Below are 20,881 nucleotides of genomic sequence, written 5' to 3'. Positions count from 1 at the left end.
AGAAACCCTGAGGGAGATATCTCACAACCACAGAGCACGTTACAAGGTTTCCAGTGCAGTGCCTCCGCTTTACGTACAGATTCCCCACATGTAAAAAGACGAGCTCCTGCTGCTCCCGCTGCGCCAGGGATCAATAAGGCACCACGGTGCTGCTGTCTCTATCGTGCCGCCGCTCCGTGTTTCCTCCCGAGAGCCAGGGCCCTGACACGAGTTTCCTGCTGAGGACGGCCTTTTCTCACAGTTTCATCTGGGGCTGCACTGAGCAGCCGGCGCTCGCTGCCAGATGAACTGGAAACCAGCCCCTGTGCTTCTTCAGCCGCAGGGCGCTTTTAAGTCACTCTTGTTAGGAAACTTACTCCAGGACTGAGAAAGTCGCTGGTGCCAACATCAGGAAGCAGAAAAGTGAGTTTCTTATTTGATCTTACAACATTTCTCACTTGCAAAATTGGGAACAGGTTCACCTGCTCACCCAAACGAGTCAGAGCAATTAGCAGGCAAAGATACCGTGATACAGTCCTTCCACCGCTCCCTTCCAGCATCGTACCACGCCAAAACGTGATGTACCCAATGCCCAGGGCATTTCCCGCTTTGTCCATAACATATCCGACAAAAAAAGGGGAACGACCAGCAGTGCTTCTGACCACGACAGCTTCACTGGCTGCTCTGCCTCTGCAGCCCAGGCAGCCAGAGAGGGACCATGGTGGGCCCAGGCATCAAGCTCCCCGGCTGCCCGCTGGTTCGGAGAGCACTGCCAAGGCCAGGACTCCAGGCCCTGCCCTGACAGGAAGGAAGTGTCTGAAACCTCTGTGGCAAGGGGAAGAGCTGGTGCCACATCCACCAGGCCACATTCGCTAAGGGAAAACACACCTAGTGGCCAACGTGCAGATGGGACATTCCCAGCAGGATGTGGGAGCAGTCTGTATTGGCAAACTAAGCACTCGCCAGGGAACGCCAGGTGGTCAGCAGTGAATCCCACACTTCCTACCTGGCTCAGTTAGCCAATTTTTCACTCGTACAAGTCTGGCTCGTTTTTCATGTTCTGACTCTATCCCTGCCTCTTTGATCCTAGCACCTATTTCTAGCCCTTCTCCACTGCCCTTCCTTTCTTATGGCTACCTCTTTACCTACATGTTTCGGAATAAATCGATCTTGCAAGACCATCTCAAGGCAGCAGCCAGAACATTCCTGTTGGTCACAGGAGCCACGAGGCCCCAGACAAGAAATCAGTTCTCTGCTGAAAAGACAGACAGAGAGAAAGGAAGGATAGAAGGACAGAAGAAAAAGAAAGAAAGGAAGGAAGAAAAAGAAAGAAAAAGATGGAGAAAAGTGGCCCTGACTATAAAGGAAAGGTGTCTCATACGATTAACATACTACTGTTTTCTCCTTAATTGAGTGGTGCTTCTCACTCTCCCAAGGACTTAAAAACCAAAAGATTGAGTCACGGTCATAAGGGCAATCTTGCAAGCTGAATCAAAGCCAGTCTGAGTGGTTAAAAGTGCTGAAGATATTAGAGAGCATGCGTACACTGGCCCAGAGCCACGGCTGTTTTGAACGTGTTTACAGCTTGTCAGTCTAAGTACTTAGTTTACTAACCAGGTTGGCACGGCCTGTTGTATTCAATTACTGCAAGCCTGGGATTCACCAGCTCCAAGGATTAGACAGATCCAGCTCTTCTTGACTCTGTTTAAAGAACTCGGGCTCTCTGGTTGTTGTTTAAATTAACAGCAATAATTGTTTTATTGTAAATGTTAGAAGAACAAACATGAGGAATCTTGAAACCACAACACACAAGATTTTGTAAAGTGGCTGCTGCCGGCACAGCTCTGTAAGAGGAATCATTCAGTGGGCGTATAAAAAGCACGTTAACTCTCAGACCTTCCTTTAGTACAGTATGTTCATATGCTGCGCAGCGAATGTATTCAAAGCAGAGGTTTCCCATTAGGACAGATCAGAATCTCACGGAGAAGCTGACAACCTACGAAGGGGAAAAACTATTCATTTCAACTTTTAAAACGTAAGTATCGTTGAAAGCTTCTGCTAAACGGGCTGGAGGTGTCTCATTGTCTAGGTGGTATTAAATAGGGCATATTCAGTAATCAAGCCAACTCTGCTCCATGCAGGGAAGGGAGGGAGCAGGGAGAGGAGCCAACATTATTTATAATGTAAGTACCGGGTGCCAACTCTGCTCAGGAAGGGCTGTTCATCCAGGCAGAGCCTTTAAGCAGCAAAGAGTTGGAAAAGAAAAAGAAAAAGTCATATCTGTTGGAGGTGGCGAAAGGACCCCTAAAGAAAGTGACAGCAAAAACAACTACAACAACAACAACAGAGAGAGAGAGAGAGAGAGAGAGAGAGAGAGAGAGAGAGAGAGAGAGAGAAAGGAAGAGGATTTGGAAACGCTGTAGAGGGAGAGGAGAGGACAAGCTAGCAGTAGGGCTGTGTCAGAGAGGTAAAGCCAGCTCTTGATGTGGTTTTGGATGTCATCTCCCCCTCTCCCCACTGCCCCCCAACAAATCTGCCAGGACTCCACCTCCATAGGATAAGCCGTTCAGACCCCTCCTTTTCTGCAAAGGATAAAATCTATAGGCAGTAAAATATGCCTGTTCTGCTCCAGATACGTCTCAGTAGGAAGTGACATCAGTAGCTGGAAGTCCAGAAGGGTGTGCGACCCCTCTACCCTTGACTGGGACACACTGTGACTGTCATAAGAAGCCGGTGTAGCTGGTGTTGAACATATTTGTGGTTATCTTGGCCATAGCATGTGGCCACGTTTTTCAATTTGCAAGACAGCTTTTCAATAAATCCACAAGAGGCGAAGCTCTTCACACCACCGAGCAGCCAGCTTTCTACAAGAGAGTTCCAGTTTCTGACACTTCTGCCTTTCAGAGCTCCAGCCCTGGTTATGTTGGCAGGAATAGTCAATGCAGTCCTTGTTATTTTATGCACAGAAGCAGGGCCTTACACAATAACTTCAGCAGTCATGCCAGCTTCCCTCCTGCCAAGCTCTAGGAAACCCAAGTCCCTCGCCACCCCGCCAGACCCAAGTGGTGAACATCACAGCAGGAGGGCAATAAATAAAGCCACACCTTAAAGATTTTTTTTTTCTAATTAAAGGAGCATTTAACATCTCAAAGCATTCACACAGGAGCAGCATTTTAACAGCTTTGGAGTGTTTAAAATCCTGACAAGGAATCAAGGTCTGGAGCACGTGTTGCGAGTTAAAAGCCACATAGAGCTCTAGACATGCCCAAGACAGGTGCACAAAGCTAGGATGCTAAAAGGGCACCTTCCATGAGCAAAAGGATGGGAGGAATGACGTGAATGGGAGGCAACAAGATAGAGATGGCAGAGATTCCTGAGGGCATAGTTAAGAGAGCCAGTAGGGCAGCATTGCCTGCAAGTCTAAATGACACTTGGAGCTCCCCAAGGTCACAGCTTTGAAGGAGAGCTGGAAACAGCTATCCACCAGAGACCACGATACCATTAGAGAGGCAGGTAATCAGAAGGCAAGTGGCTAAGCCAAAGACTAAGCAGGTTGAGTTTACAACTACAGATTTACCCTTATCCTGGAGCTAAAACACAGCTTCCCCTCTTTGGGGCCAAGCTAGGAGAAATGTCCCCAACCTGCTCTGCCACAGCCCTGCTCTCAGATGGCTGGCAAGCGGTGGTAGCAGAAGAACCTGGACTGAGGACCAGCAGCAGCTGCCAAGGCTGTGCCAACCAGTGGGCTGAACAGCAGCAAATTTCTACCTGGAAATTTTTCAGTATCAGCAGACTTCCCCAAAGAAGAGAAGGTAGGAGTTAGTAGCTCAAATCTGGCACTTCCATCTCCCAGAGGGAGATGTATACAAAAACTGGGGAGATCCACCTTGTCAAAAAACTCATCTTCTAAGCACCAGAAAAGCGACTCCCCCATTTTGGGGAGGGCAGGGGGGGAGCTAGCCTTACCTTTCCACAGGCTGCCCTACTCCCACCTCAACTGAATACTACACCCTCAATGCCCCACATGTTTTAGCCTGGCTTTGTTGATCAGCAGGTCGTGAAAGGTCTTCTCTGCCAACTGCCTCAGCACCTTCCTATGTCCCAGGAATACAGGAGCAAGCTCCTCCTTCTGTTCTCCTCTAACTCTCCAGCTATCTTCTCCACTTTTCACCCAAATATAGGAGAGGTACAGACACATTCTCTCCCTTCCTCCTCTAAAGGACTGAATTAATACTTCCTATTACAAACATTGTCTCTTACTTTCTGAAGCTACCAGTTCTATCATTTGGCAACCATTTGAGTTGACATTTCCAAGCCAGGTTTCCACAATTTTTGGAGAGTTCAATCACAGCAATTCAGCTGTTACCAAAAGCAAGGCAGAGGAAAATTAAATCACTTCCCAAGTTAAGTAAACAAACAATTTATGCACTAGTGGCCTACAGGCTTGCTTCAGAGCAGCAGTCAAAAGTTTGGCAAAAACATTGGCTTTACATCATGACATGCTTCAGCAGCTCCGCATGAGGTTCTGGAAGAGCCAGAAGAGGGGGTATAGCCTAGCTTGCTCAATGCAAACATTCGTTAAGGCCTCCTTACCACAGAAATGACAAGTCAGGGGATGCTGAGATACCATAAACACACCCATACTGCTTATTTCCTCTCTAGGTCACAGACAAAGTTAAGGCTGGTGCATGCACCTCTTGCCACCCTCCTTAGACAGCAACCGATGTTTGGGCAATGGACATAGAGCAGGTGGAATATGAATACATAAAAAGTGGCTGAAGCGATGCAGTTTGGAGGCAGACCAACCAGCAACCTTCAGTTTGCTTAGGCAGTGCAGGTGAGGGAACTGCAAAACAGATCCCAAGTGACAAGGATGTGGAAGAACAGCACAAACTTTATGGAAGTCAGCTGTGACCCTCGCTTCCTGGCTGGAAGTCAGTCACCCCACACACTGAGCAAACGACAGAACGCCCCTCCACAAGTAGCCCAAGAGGTATCTCTTCACCCTCCTTTAGAAAAAGGCACAGCTTTTCCCACACCTTCTCAGTGTTGGCTGGGTGGACCAGGTGCAGCCCTGATGCACTCTCCAGCCACAGATTATAGCTGCTATCAGAAGACAGAACTTAGCCAAACACTTCGCAGAAAAACAAAAAGCCCTGAGTAAGCCGTTAAAAGAAGTCAAAGCAAAATGCCCTCAGTGTCCAGATAGCGACAATCCAATCTCCAAGAGGAAGGCTGGTCTCACGGATAAGGCAGATGAACACCACTTCAGAAAACTATTGCCTCTGCTACACACTGTCTGTATGACTTTAAGTGAATCAATTAAAACCACATCTTAAAAAATTCACTGTTTGCATGTTTTTCATTTTCTGTATGCCTAACTAGAATGCTGACAACTTTGAGTTGCAAGTGAAATTACAGGGACTGTGCTTTGAGAACTACATTAAGAGTCAGAATCTGGTTTTGCAGAACATTAGGCATCTCACATTGAGCACCCCAAATTAGCAGACGCTCTAATCCTGTAATCTCTCTGCCTTGACTACGTGTGGTTAATGAACATATCATCCCCCTATCTCACCGAACAGCGCAGGAATAATGAAGACCTCTGTAGCATTCCAACACTATTTGGAGTTATGATCATGCCAACAGGAAATGAGTACTTTTGTACTCAGCAGAGTTTGAACAACGTCCTGCAAATAAGGCACACACGTAGCAGTGGAAAGAAAATATTGAATCTAGTGAGTACCATTCGCCATATACACTGAACAATGCAGCAAGCCCAAGGGAAAAATAGGGACAACTGAGCAACTGAAAATTATCATAAAGATTCAAGGCAAGGTTATAGGCACACGGCTAGATACTGCAGTCATTTCTTGACTTCTGAATGACTTTGCAAACTTAACATTCTGTGAAAGTGATATATACAGTGCGTATGTTGTGTAATTAAACACAGGAACTGTTGATTTCTAGTCTCTGGTCATAAAGATCATCTAAAATTTTCAGAAGTAATTGCAGCCACCTAACGAGATGCAAGAGGGCAAAGAGGTTAACTACAAAAGCAAGCATACAAACACAAAAACATTTTCTTATAATCAAGTGCAGTGAAAAAGAAAACTGAAGAGATGTATGTCCTGCTATTCCAGGCTTCTGGTCAAACACATTTTATGTGCTTGGCTAAGTACAGTGCATTTGGCACTTAATTTTCTTAGCGATGTCTTTTCCACTACAGCTGAAAATATAACTACAGTAACAAGTCACCTAAACAACTTGTGATGACGGGAAGGTTAACTTGTTCGGTAAATACTGTAACCATATTGAAGTCAGTCTCTTCCTCCTTGTGATGAACCCTCCTTGGTGAGTGGCACTGTCATTCGCAGACTAGTTACAGAGAGGATCAGCCAAAGCAGCTGAGATTCAGGATCAGAAGTCTCATCTGTATTAGGACCCCTCCTTCTTATGGAAGCAATAAAACATCAATTTTCGAAGAAAATCCTTAACAACTACAGCTGCTTATGTCACTAACAGAAAAAAAGAAGCAAGTTCAATTGAACTAGGTCCAATTTTCTTTAGTTCTCAGGAGGAGAAAATGATCTTTTAGATTTTAAAAAGTTAACCAGAACCTCTTCCCATCCCCCTGCTTTTAAATGCGGTGCAAGGATAGCAGGACCAAGCCTTAGAAGCACCACTGACATAGCAGATGCACAAGTACCCAGGGCCTGGAATACTTCCCCTATCTCCGAATGGTGGGAGAGTATGACTCTTTCGATAGTTTTCTAAAGGTGTGGCTACATGGCTCTTCACAGACAGACAGCAGGCTCTCCCTGCACTCCAAGCTGACCAGAAATCATAGTCTCGCAATGCTGAGCATAGATCACCATTCCTCTACTTTCTGCAGGATGTATTAATTCAGCTACAGTGCTGCTCTAATACAGGCTATGTTACTTACGGGCCTGTAGCATGGGCAAAGCACGCCTGCAGCATGCCATGCAAATAGGATGCCCAGTGAGGTCCCGTCAGAGTGGGGAGCTGCCCTCTGGCAAACTTGCTGTCTCATAAGCAAAGAAAAGAAAGAGATGCTGGATCAATTGCATGATACAGTGCATGGCTGAGGATCTGGGTTTATGGAATGCTAGTTCATCACCTACTGGGAAAGTGCAGATGGGTTCCCCCTGCCATGGAGATGAAGGTGATCTGAATTTCTGGGGGATGGATTGGCTAAACTCTGCCAGGAACACCATAAACCTGGAGGGGGGAGGAGGGGGGGAATAGAGAGAGAAAAAAAAAATTCCAGTAATTGCCAATACCAAAAGTTTGGGTAATAAATAACACATATGGGAATTGTTTGTTTTAATTGTCTCTCTGATACTACTGCATTCTTGTGGAAGATGCACATGATAAGATTATTTCAAATTAATGCTCTCCTGGAAGGACTGGCTAGCCAGAGAGAAGGTAGCAGCCATTTATGTAAAAACCTTATGAAGCAATATTCAAACAAATCATGAACAAGATGGGTCGTTAGGCCACCAGTCACAGACACTACAACAACTACTTCTTTGAAGATGATGCAACGTTTTTCCCTCATGCTGAAAAAGATATCCTAGAAATCTCAAGCCAATATTAAAACGCTCGAGTCTTTAAAAATTATATGACCACTTCTTCATTCAAAAACCTCTTGCGTATTAGAAACATTCTCATCTTGAGAGATAAAAAAGCATCACAGAATTAAAAGGTTGAAGCACACTGACTAGATCTTATATATTATAGTCAATTAAAATAAGTAAACATCAACAATCCATGTACTTGATAATGCTTTAAGAGGTCTTAACAATGCATTTTGGTAGATGAGAAAGGAAGACCAAGAACACTCTCTCAAGTAGGCCTCTTCATCCAGCATTCGTCTTGAAAAAGGTAAGGAGACATATGATGTGGCACTGAACCAGTAAAGAGCGATAAGAGGATGTATATAATGAATGCTAAATAGCAGTGGTTTGTGGAGCTCGTCAAACTCTTGAAATCATTTTGATGCAAGATGAACAAAACTGGTTGATAAAGGTGATGGTGTTGATTTATATGTAGTCTGCTATCTGTAAAATATCCATCTTCTTCTCTCGTGACACTTTGATTAACAAGATCGAACAATATAAAGTCAACGTACAGGTTAAATCACTTATATGATGGATTTCCAATTGTTATTTATAATGTGGCAAATCAAGGTTGGGTATCTATACTTTCTTAGAAACACAATATGAAGGAAGTAACAGTTGTCTTTGTGCTATTAAGCATTTCTATGAATGACTTCGAAATAAGAGAAGTTTGCAAATGACAAAGATATGCAGAGGAACAGCAGTTTGGAATTGAAGAGCTCTACAAGCTAGGAAGCAAAAGGCTAAAAAAGTAGAACAAAGGTTGAAAGACAAACGGATGAATTCAAGCTAGAAACAAGACATTCTTGACTGTGAAGACAGTAGATTCAACAGAATTATTTACTAAGGGAAGTGATAGACTCTCTACCAATACTGTAAAATCAAAAATAGAAATTTTCCTTAAGTTTCATGCTATAGCAAAACTACTGAACCTGATAATGCTGGCTAGCTGAAAATCCACATCAATCCACAGGTCAGGCTAGGTGGTCTCTGCTGAGCTTTTCATGGGCCACAGTGGATTATATAGATAGATAGTTAGTGAACAGTAAAATTCCTTATGAGAAGTAGCCATTTCCAACAGTCACCATATTTCAGAGCTGGCAGTTTTAACTCCTCTTATTCCCTTTTCAGAGAGCAGAAAACAGATCTTATATTCTATATGCTTTATCAAAGTTTCTAACTTACCTGAAAACAACTCATTCTCCTTGTGAAAGCCAATGACAAAACACATGTACAGATGCACACACTGAACACACCCCCAAATACCTTTATAATGTAGGAAGTTCTGCCCCATAGTCTCTTTTTCAAAATATCTGGTATTTACAGACCCTCTCAGCAGCAACTATTCACCAAATCTCTTCAATTAAATTCACATCAAAGGGGGTGAAAAACTGAGTCTTGAAAACATATACACAACACTCACCCCTGAAGTTTAGGCTTAACATCAGAGAGAAGCCTCAACCTAACTGTAAACATGCCTAATCTATCAGGCACCACCATATTACACCAGTTAGTCTATCCCACCATGCTAGTAGTCCCACTCTTTGCTCCTTGCTACAACAGCCCTTATAACCCTCCAAGGCTTTTCCAACTCTGAAACAGGCAGGGAAAGGACTCACTGATTTTGTAGATTCCAGAGACCCTGAAGATAGGGTGTCCCGGCTGCCCCGGCTCTTGGAACTGAGATGGGGTGAGGATGATGGTGAGTCATCAATATAGGGCATCATGTCATGATGTCGCCTCTGTTCTTCAGCTCGGTCTGCATCATACGCATAGCTAGGTGGTGTGCCACTGAACGAAGCATCTGTAGAACACAGGAGAAAAGTCTATCCGGTTAGAGTCAAGCTGGACAGGACACAGGCTGGTCCACCAAGACTACTACTTGCCTCCCAGCTATTAGGCTTACTTATCAGTAAATCCAGAGTCAGTGATAGTTCAATATAATTCAAGTGAAGGCGAAATTTAATTAAACTCATGTTGTCCCTTAGCATACTCACTTCACTCATTGCAAGTTCTAAAAAATAAAGTCCTTTCCAATATTTAATATCAGTGTTCATTTAATCAAAGCTCTTTCTTCTAGATTGTGCCTCAAAAGCATTAGCATCAGAATAAATCCTTCTGCAGGCTCCACAGAGGTTCTGCAGTCTGGGTTTAGGAATGCTGCAGTTTAGGGTAATAGACCCTGTTTTTTGGGTGCAACCAACACAGATGACACCTCTGCCAGTCTAGCAATCTTGGATAATACATAGCTCAGAAGAAAAATACAAATCCTTTCAGATCTCTCAGGAACAAGAGGACTAGGAAAGAAAGGTCTTACATGTCAAGTGAAGAGGCCTGCTGCCAAAAATAAAATCCTAACAGGCCCTACATTGGCTGTCCTTAAACAAACGCCTTCCCTCAAACAAACAAAAAAGGGATGGTGGTGTGAAAAGTCAAATTAACCATTATTTCATTAGATGTCAAAGAACTTCTGCAGAAAAGATAAGTAATAAAACTGGCATCTTTGCTAGCTGGATACAGAAGCTGTTCCTGCAAAAACTGTGTTAAGGACACACGGAACAGCTCCCTCCACCACAGATAGACCTCTCTGCACATACAACCATAACACATAGGACCAAACTTTGCCTTCTGCACAGTGGCACTGCAACATGTTCATCTTGCCTGTGGGAAGCTACAGGCAACCTTACGCATGGGTTACACGGGCCTGCTGCTGATCCTTTGCACGTGAAGCACTATCACCTATCTGTCAGTGTCCAGAAGCGGTCCTGTGCATACAGTAATATCCATGCATGGTCTGCTGAACACAAAATGGGAAAGTTTTTCCTCCTCTTTCAGTTACAAGCCACAAAATGCCACCGCTCTCCCTTCAACAAAGATACTTCAGAAGACTATCCAAAACTGAAAAATAACCACGGGGAGATCAGCTAGATCAGCTTTTACAGTAGCAAGGGAGCATTATGGAAAACAAAGTCATAAAAAGGAATCGATTTTCTTCTTAAAAGTATAAGTTTTTGCATTAAATTCACACTGGAACACAAACAGAACCAAATTGTACTTGTTTTCACAAATATCCAGGTTCTGTGAAAGTAATAGGTAGCAGCTGCCAAGCATACTAACAGTCCTGTTACACATCCCTAAGGCAGGGTGGAGGAGGAACATTTTAAAGCCCACTTTCCTCCCTCACAGTAAACTCCGTGAAAGCATGACTCATTCCAGCAAAGGATGTGAACTTTGCGTGAAACAGAATAAAACTTGATCCATGTGACTTATTCAGGAGGGAGAGCTGGTCTAGGGAATTTATGCAAACAATATACTTGAAAACCCAACAATAAAGTCACTGTGGAGCTGAGCCTCTGTCCTGATTTGTACCAAATACCACCCAGCTAAATAACAGCTGTATATGAGGCCTTTAGGCTGCTGAAGGCCCGTGGCAATATTATTTTAACAAGCTCAACCAGTTTTATGCCACCCACCCCCTCATGGTATTACCTTGTGCTCAAGCTCTCAGAGTTCCTCAAAAGACTTATTTATTAGATCATGCAAGACGCCAGGAATGGAAAATAAAAGTCGGCACGTGTTCTTCGGAAGAGACCTTCTGTCTAGATGCTAGAGGCTCCCCAGAGCTCCCCAACTGTTCGAAATATACCCCATTAAGCTGATTTGGTTAATGGAGGCTTGAAACTGAGTTGCTGAAATAAAGATGCTCAGTCACAAACAGATTTTTAGATACCCTGAAGTATACCTGCAAGCCAACCAACTCTCACACTGGAATTTAAGGGCTTTTGGGCTAAAAGAATGCTACAGGGAAGACAGCATAACCCCAACCTCCCACTATCCAAACAGGCAAGAAAACTGTGAAAAGAAAAAGAAAAATCTTCAGCCACACAGAAGATGGCTGATCTTCCATTTGGTCGAGGGAACTTTTAGGAAGCATTTTGATTCCAGAAACCAGAATTGAAATAGGAAGAAGGAAGGGTGTCTCCTTCCATTTCTGCACTATTGATGCCATATTTAAAACAAACAAACAAACAAAATAAACCACACCACTCTAACAGCCTCATTGGAGGAACGTGGATATTCGTTTTTCCATGGAACTACCCCTTGTGCGGGTTCCTAACCCTAGAAGTTACCTCTGTTATCCAGGGAGGAATATCAGTACCAGCTTCTTAGGTCAGCTTCATGCCTTTGAGCAGGAAGAGTTCCTTTCTCTTGACCAGTTTCTTTAAACTACTTCTATTCAAACTAGTTTTTCCCAGCACATGTGAGGAAACAAGATCCTATTGCTGTGCAGAAACGAAGGCAGGAATATATCTTTCACTCCTAATGTTCACCCCTTGCTAATTTTATAGTTTGCTTCATTTCTGCAAACGGAAGACTGAAGTCAGTCTAAGTTATACTAGCAGAAAGACTTTTAGTGAATCACAGTATTTTTCCTTTTCTCACTTTCTTCTGCTAAGAAGCAGGCTTCATACTTCTAACTTCCATAACATACACTGTCTCCCAGTAAACAGAGAGACCTTAAACTGAAGGAGAGGGAAGGTGCAGAACTTGGGTTTAGAAGAGGAGGTTTATTCCTAGCTTTGCAACAAGATCCAGCCTGCCGCTGAATCCTTCACCCCGCCTCCCCATCCATAAAAACAAAGATAAAAGCATCTCAACAAGGAAGGAAGGCTGTCAATCTATCAGTGTCACAGACTGCCATGAGATCTGCACATAGAAAGCTCCGCACAGAAATTAAAACTTTATTTCTGTATCCTCCAGGGATCCTTTACATATTAAAAGGCTTAGGAGGAGTTATAATTCCTCTTCTTTCTATTCTTGCTGGAAACAGCACTGGAATCTACCTGTTGAGATTTCTATCATCTCCAAGGCAGAAGAACCTGCTGGCTTTTATGCCACCATTTATTCCAACAGAAGCAAAATACTACTGTAGCCAGACACACTACACAAGTCTTAACAGTGATAAGAGAATAGATTTGTAGTTGTGATTAAAAAGACCACTGTTGCTAGGGAAACTAGGTTATTCAGATCTCCTAAAACTAGTCGGGCACAATGCTGCATGGCTGTTCAGCTCTGAGCTCCACCTCTAGAGTAGAGATGCTAGAGCCAGAAGCACCCCTCCAGCTGCTCTGGGTGCTGCTACTGTAGATAGCAAATGGAGATAGTGACTGTGCCCAAGTGAGAGCTTGATTTCTTAGCTGCTGTCTTGTGTAGGATGAGCATTAAGAGAGCCATCATTCTGCTTTTAGAGCCAGCCAGTAACCCAACACCAACCAAATCATCAGACCCTCTTGAGATGGGAAAGAGCTAAGCAAAGAAGAAACACAAGGACAACAGACAATTGATGATAGGGGATAAGTAACACAAAAGGGAAGGGGTATGAGAATCACGGGCTCAAACATGTTGTTTTGAGAGGGTACCAGAAGGAGATACTGAGCGGACTACCTCACCTAAGCCTTCTGCTCCCAGAAGGTATCCATGGAGCTGGTGGATGCCATTCTGTGGGCTCTGCTCAGAGACATGAATGGACAAGGGAACGGGGGGGGGGGGGGGGGGGAAGAGTAACAAGATCTCAGACAGGGAGCAAAGCACCCTCGCTTCAAACGCTGGGACCTGACTTAGCAATGTACCTATTGAACCCTACAGAAGCTTGGCTCAGAGTTTGTCCTCCGACTGCCAGGTACCAGTGTCCACCTTGGTCAACTCACTGTGTCTGTGTCACAGAAGCCAGGGAGAAGAGAGGTGAGTGGAAGGGTCTGCCAGCCTCCCTAACAGGCCCTCCCCAGTCTGCAGAAGGGCAACAGATCTTCGGGCTTCTCTTGCCTCCCCCACAGGGCCCCCTTTTCCTCCTCTTTGAGCAGCTTGTAAAAGATCCCATCCCACAGAGAAGCACCGCAGCCGTGACATACAGAAATGAGTCCTCTCAGCATCTCAGAGTAGCCTTTTCTACCCCTGGCCCTTGTGACCTTCCCTTACAGCGCCCCTCTCCTGCACCAGCACAGTCTCCTTCCTTGCGCCCATCTCCACGCATGCCAGGTACTAGAAATTCCTTGGGGCTACAGAGGCTCTTCATCAATTCACCCATATTGCTAAAAGCCTCAAGCCTTTGCTTCCACCATTTGGTTCTGATGGCACTAGCCCCCACTTTGCACCTGGTTTTATGAGTCAGTCCCACCATTCCCCTTCTCTCTTGTTCCTTCCTTCCTCTTACTCCCTTTCTCATCTCTGCTCCTGTTCCTTTTTTTTTTTTTCCTCTCCAGTTTGCTATCAGACTCATCATTCCTTTTTTCTATCACCCTGTTATTCTCCTCTTCCAATCTCTCCTGCTCCTCTCCTTCAAATTCTACCTGGGCAGGGGCAAAGGAGGAATATAATGAAGCTACGGTGAGTTACAAACACTCTTGCACTCAGTGACTGCACAGCAACACTGTTCCCTTGTCCTTTTATTGCCTATACCCTGCTATGTGCCACATTTGTTCCTTGAGAGTATGAGACTAAGTCCGAGATCTACCTCGCAAGCAGGAGGGGAAAAAGAAATGAACTTCCAAGTAAAAAGAAAGACTGAGTGTATCTAATCCAGGGCCACACAACGGTTCAAATGTATACGTCATACTTTCACAGCATCACAACATCCATAGCTGTTTGACAGGTTTAACAGCAGCATGCAGAGAAGCTTCCAGCCTAGCTGCGCTCTGGTTAATCCAGCTAAAAGGCCTGTGAAGCCACAGTAGCATAGACCTGTCTACCTAGGTAAATATCCAGAAACCTGTAGGGAGGGTCTTATGCCTCACACCAAAGCCCCACATCAATGTGGCTTCGTCGTAACCAGTACCAAGGCCAGCACAAGTCTGCAATGTCTATACATGTTGCAAAATCATCTGCCAACTGCAGAGAAGAGAGCTAAGGATCTGACTGCATTTCTGTGCCAGGGAATGTCTGAGGCCATAATCAGATAATGCATTGTCTTGGCAGCAATAGTAGTTTTCACCACAAAGCTGTAAACCACTGTATGGCCATCTCCCCCTTATTCCTCTGTTGTGCAACCCCACAAATGGCTAAAGTTCAGAAAAGGAACTTGGCCAGCTCAATAAAAAAATATTTTTGAGGTTTTCTTTCTAAGCTGGATCAGCTCTCTGATCTAGTCCATGGCACAAAAAGCCAAACTGAAAGGATATACACACGGTAGCAAGGTAGGGGAGGGTATATTTAAAGCTTGTATTGCAGCTGAGGGCAATGTACCAGCAAAGCACAGCGAGAGTTTCCTTTGGGTGAACCTTAGTCAAATTCTGGGATAAGTTACCAAAACGCTGCACTTCTCTCCCTCCCCTCCACCTTTTCTGGTAACCTGTATGTTACTTGTGTGCTTTCCCTACCTTAACACCAGCTTTTACATACAATTGTTTGCTTGGTGATAAACAATACAGAATCATGTCATCTTATTTCTTAGCGCAAGACAGGCAGTTTGAAAAGGGATCAGGGAATCAGGCCCAATGCTGAGCGCATATAGAAGTACTTTGATGTGGATAGGCTGTGAATTGGCCAGGGAATTGAGCAACACTTTCTAAAGAATAAAAAAAAAATTACACTATGGAAAACTAAGCATCTTGCTTGTTTTCCTTGATACTTTCCAAGTCCTCATCTTCAAAATTAGGAAACAGTGCACTTGATATTTGGGAATTTTGCCCAAAACCAGGATCCATGAATGATAACTACACCACCTACCTACATCAGGAGCACGTCCTAGAGCCCTAGAGCATGTCACGTACCAAAAGCAAAAAAATCGGTATGTTTGTCATGTCAAATTCCAATGACTTTATTCTGCTCAGATCAACGAAGAAAAAGGTTCGTTGAGATGCTAAACAGATTCAAAATAAACTGTCTCCTTCAAGCTCTGTATCTTTTCTCTATATAAGACTGTACATCAGCATGTAAAGGAAACATTCTGTGAAACCTACAGCCCTCTCCCCCACCCGCCGGCTCAAACGTGAAAACAAGTTCACTTAGCGACAAAAATCCTCTTAGTTTGCAAATCCATTCATTAGTATTAGACGAGTATGAATGCAGAGAAGCTAAAAGTAACAAAAGCTAGCTCTAGGTCTGCCTGTGGCCTCAAACACTCTTTATTACACACAACAAGGGAATCCAACCGCCAGTGCCGACAGACTTCCTACAAGATATCCCATGGTGCACTATAGAAGGGAAGCGTCCACGTAGGATCGTCTTGCTTACTATGGCCGAATAACCTGTTTGGGAGCATGGGCTGCAGAGGCAGTATTGCCATCAAATACATATCAGCGTGCCCACAGGAAACACCCATCAACACATAAAAATGAGGCCAAGTTAAACAAGCAGTTTCACACAATAGAGCTAAGCTGTAGTTCCCCATCTGCAGGGAGACATGAAATGGGCTCTCAAGGTGTGGTATGTTGACAACGTGCAATGAAATACTCTCTAGGGAATAGGATGAAAAGGGAACAGCACCCTACGAAGAGAGTTTTCTACATACATCACTGGATAGTGGAATGACAACATCAGCTTACACCACAACCCACAGAGGAGTTCTGCCAATCCAAAACTTAAGTAGATTTTTGTGAAATCACCACATTTGTTTCAGGTTTGTGTTCCCCCCTATCCCATTGCAATAGGCCATCTTTCTGCAGCACGTTAAGTGGCTGCAGAAAGAAGTATCCGTCATGCGTAAAATTTTACGCCGTGTCTCAGGAGAGGGAAAGAAATTGCGTTTTATTTTTGAAATGGAGGAAGGAAAACGCAATACTTCTTGCATATGAAAGCAGCAAAGACAGCTGGTGGTTCTCTCCTCACCCTCCTTGCCCCAAGGGAATGCAGGCCATAGACTTTAACTAACCCCCAAGAATCTGTCTCTATCGCAGATGAGCTTTATCCTTGTAGCAGACAGTGACTTTAAGTCTTTAGGAGATGAGTTGTTAATTGCAGGCCACATTTAATCTTTTAGGTGTGTCAAACCCAGATCATTAAATATCTAAAAAAAAGACAACCGGAGATCTTTAATCTGCCCATATATTCTACAGGGAGTTCATGCAGAGACTAGAGGACAGGTCTGATCTGTTTTCAGCAGTCTGCTACTGAGACATGCTGTTGCATTTTGCACTGACTGGCATTTCCCAGGAACAGATTTAACATCCACACAGTTTAATACCCACACAGACTGAGTCCACAACCCAGCCAAGAGGCGAAAGCTCAGACCACTGAGACCATTCTCCCCCTCAGGGCAGCCTAAAGGTATCCTTGCATAGGACAGAAAGAACCACTCACTAAAGGCTATGGAGAGAGACTTCAGCAGGACAGAAAAACCCAGAAAGCTAACCTAATCATCCAGGAGAGTCCATCTTTCACTATACAAGACTGCACCGTAGCACGCAAATCCCAAAGACTTCCCTTCCGCCAGCCAGCCCAATTTCCATGTGGCTCATCCTTGTTTCAGACAACTCCGGCTCAGCAGCCATGCAGTGCTACATGTTAAGGAGCACAGATGAAGCTGTCGTCCACGCATCACATTCAGCCAGGCTTTCAGACCAGTGAATGCCACAGAGATCAGCAAGGGAAGAGCAGCAGAGGTGTAAATTCCCATCTAAGACGTTTGACACTCGGATCAGTTTCAATCAAACTGAAGTGGCAGGAGGGAAGCACACTCGTTTCATGCCACAAACTAGACAGAGGAGCCCATCTGATGATAACAGCTGTGATTAGGAAGGAACCAGGTTAGATGCTTTGAAGATGTGGCCTTTCAAATACACGGCATCTCCACAGCAATCTGCAAATTCCAGGATACCTACAAGCACCCTGTACGGAACTGACCTCGGAAAGAAACGGCTCCCCACAGTTATTGCAGAATGCAAGACTTGAACTTCTCCCCACAGCAGCTGACAATGCCTACGTCCTACTGGCTGCTGCCCACTCTCCAAGGCACTTAACGAAGTTTAATCAACACTTAAGAGTCCTTCACGAGTAAGTTCATACATGTATGAATGATCAGTGTTCCCAGTACGACTGGCTGCACATATGCTGCCAACAGGTAAAGACAGAGAAACTCTGGTCACATCCATCTTATGTAGGTGCCATCCATTCAATGAAAAGTGCAAGAATACTCGACTCAGAGGGCAGGCCACGGTCCAAAACAGTGAAACTCCTGTGTTTTTTTTTCTTTCCTTTCTGTTTCTCCTAGCCGCGACTGAGGACTGTCTTTCTAACAGACAGACATTTACCACTAACTCACATGTGGCATCATGTGCTACCCCTTAACATGAATATGTATCTCTCAGACTCCTGCCTCACAGAGGGCAGAAAGTGAATCTGTTTCCCTCCAGGGTCTATGTCTTTGGACTCCTCCCCTGTTTCACATTTTCAACATCCTTCCCAGGCAGGCTGGAAACATCTCCATGTTCGGTTCATGTTGGCAGTCAGGCTACTGGATGTTCTTGGCAAAGTAAGTCCCAGAGCAAACTCCTCTCCAATTTTCTTTTCCATTCCTTGCTCGGGATTACATACCAAAGTTAAAAAAACCAACACTCTCCCCCAACATACACAGCTGTGAGGAGAAGAACAGAGAAGTCAGGCTACTTCACATCAGAAGCTGGGGCAGCATTAGGAGAGAAGGAGCTTTAGGGTTCAAGCAGCCTCCCTTCCTCGTAGGCTCCTGTCCGTGTCTCCCCTGCTATCCCATGGCAGAACTACTTGAGGGAACCACAGAAGGAGCTGGCCAAGCTAAAAATAACTAGGGAGAGGTGCTATTTTATAACCCAGAACAGCTCCTTCGTCTAATTTGTTGATCACCAGCACACAATGCAGCAGTACAACTGAGCACAGAGGTGGGATGGAGTGCCTGTTCAAGTCAGCACTATTGCTGTGCTGGGACTACGGCCTTGGTTTCCCTTCCAAAAGGGGATCTAGCAGCAAAGCTTAAGGAAAGAGCATCTACTAACTGTATGGGGGGGGAGGGAGGGCTGCTCGTCTCATACCTAGTGTGGCTTTACCGTTTGTCAGGTGAATGGGTGAAAGGCCCAACATTAATCAGCATATCATTTACTACTGTGTTCTTCACAGCTGTTTCGCAGAGTTTTGTGGCCACTTCAAACCACATTTGGCAACAGGAAACTCTAGAGAAGGAGAGGGGATTAGAAAATTAATAGAAGCAAAACAGACCAATTGCCACAGCATGATCTGCTAACAAAAGGACACAATGTATATATTCCATTTCCTGTATTTAACTAGAGTTGACCAAAAGTCCTGCCAGCAAGGGAAGAAAGCCTTGTTGAAACAAGGGTTTAACTTAACTGCTAGGTTTGTGAAAAGGGAAGGGAGGATCAAACCTAGGCAGCAGGGGGTATTTAAAGTCCATTCAAAACACAGTCAACATGTCTAATAAGACTGCTGTCTGTTTCCAGATCTTCAACCTCTATCCTCTCTCGGGATGAGCCCCACAATCAGCCCCTTTGGCTTTTTTCATATTGCTTTGTTTTTTCACTAGTGCGGCTAGGACACTCAGAGACCAATAAAACTTGCCACTATTTTCCTGTTTACACTGTAAATCTAGCCATTGACATCTTACTTGTTACCACTGTAAAAATATAAAATAAGACACTGATTTACCATCTTGGCCTAGAACATGCATCCCAAGCTAAATGAGATGCCTTGCTAGGCAGATGGCTCTGCCTACACCACTAACAACCTTCTCTGAACAAGCTCAGCGTCTTCCTGTCATCTGGCTGGAGAGGAGAAAACAACAGTTTTGAGAGCTCCATAACCATGGCAAGGTAGTTATAAAGGTTATTTTTATAAAGGGCGCTGAAGATGGAATAGAGATCGCCATCAGAGTTAATAAACATCTTGCCCACTTCCCTTTTTCCTTGAACCTACCAGAGAAGGTGAAGCTGTATGGGGTCACACATCAGGGTTTGCCAGGGCTAGGGAGTTCTCGTCTGACGTACCACCTTTCCTCCCAAACCGCCTGCTTCTTCTGCGGAATCCGCTTTTAGAAGTGGAGCTCTCCTCTAATTATTACGCTTAAAAATAAATTTAGAAAAACATGACTCAAGTACAACCAGCACTGCAGTGCCAGCCAGGGTTTTCAGGCTTTTCAGAGAGGTTGAAGAGCAGATGAGAGGAAAAACAGCTCAGTCTGAGCTCATGGTGTTTTCCATCAGGCACCAAGGATGCTGTTTTACACTTCAGCATCACTGACTGATTCACTGCTCTTCAGAATGTATTAAAATATGGTAGGGTAGGAGGAAGCTTATTTTGGTAACACAGATGTGTTACACCACCATTTCATTAAGCCTCGCCATCCCCCCTGCATGAATGAGCCAACACGTACTGCGATTTTGAAGCCAAGCCAAGGAGAAGCTCTGAAATGCCAATGAATTTCACCCAAAGAGAAACAGGATCACACCAGTCCCAACTACAAGGCAATAACCTATGCACACCACTGTCTTGCCCGGCAGGTTTCTTCTGCTTCCAACCTGGTATATACAAAGCAGAGCTCCTGCACAGATAGCAGCTCTCAAAGCAAATGATCAAAGGTCTTCTTGCCCAGCAACCCAGAAAGTAGTTTCATACCATAACCTTGCACCAAGGCCAAGTACTCAGCTGTTGCAACTCCCTCTGTACTTTGTGGAGAGCTGAGGACGTGCAGAGGAACACCGACCCAGGCAGGACCAGAGCCTGCAGACAGTCGTGACTGCCACGCACCCAGCTCCCCAAGGGTGCTCAGAGGCTGTGACCAAGATCAGCTGGGCAGGAGAAGGGAGAAGAGCAGGGGAGGGACCTGCCTGCAAGAACAGCTCTCCCCACCACAGCACCAGTGAGGCCTTTGCGCTGAGGATGACGTAGCTGAGAACAGTGGGGACTCATTCCCAGGCGAGTTACAGAAGAAACAGCTTTTCAGAGGGTTTTTTTTTTTTCCCCTCTGTTAGCTTTGCTGCACAAGGCCCTCTTTCCCCAGTGGTGATGGCAACTTATTAGGGAAACACTTTTACACTGGATACATCAAGTGTCACGACCCACTATATATAGTAGGCCTGTATATGTAAGATTGATGAGTTGTTCAGCTATTTAGGAGAAGGGTTTGTCTGTTCCAAAATACAGGCTGAACCCAAGGAATTCACACCAGGCTTGTACTGAGCAGCCTGCACAGCAGGGTCAGATTTTGAAAGATTAACCAGTGCAGCACGGATACTCGCATGCAGGGCGGACGCAGCCAGTGAGAGTTTGCTGCTGTTAAT

At 44.7% G+C, this 20,881-nt stretch overlaps 1 protein-coding gene across 3 annotated transcripts in view; it reads right to left on the bottom strand.

The window, feature by feature from the left end:
• The window catches only part of BCR (BCR activator of RhoGEF and GTPase), a 107,482-nt gene that overhangs the window by 49,025 nt on the left and 37,576 nt on the right, over positions 1–20,881 (bottom strand). For 2 of the 3 annotated variants that reach the window (XM_068910878.1, XM_068910877.1), the window contains exon 3: positions 9,242–9,426. In XM_068910878.1, the coding sequence (XP_068766979.1) occupies positions 9,242–9,426 (185 nt within the window). Of the gene's footprint in view, positions 1–9,241; positions 9,427–18,634; positions 18,758–19,517; positions 19,664–20,881 lie in introns of those variants that run through there. The other variant, XM_068910879.1, reaches the window with a different exon arrangement.

Source organism: Struthio camelus, chromosome 17 (assembly GCF_040807025.1).
Source record: "Struthio camelus isolate bStrCam1 chromosome 17, bStrCam1.hap1, whole genome shotgun sequence".
NCBI classification, from domain to species: domain Eukaryota; kingdom Metazoa; phylum Chordata; class Aves; order Struthioniformes; family Struthionidae; genus Struthio; species Struthio camelus.
Note: the sequence above shows the minus strand (reverse complement) of the source record. Positions and strands in the feature narration are given on the sequence as shown.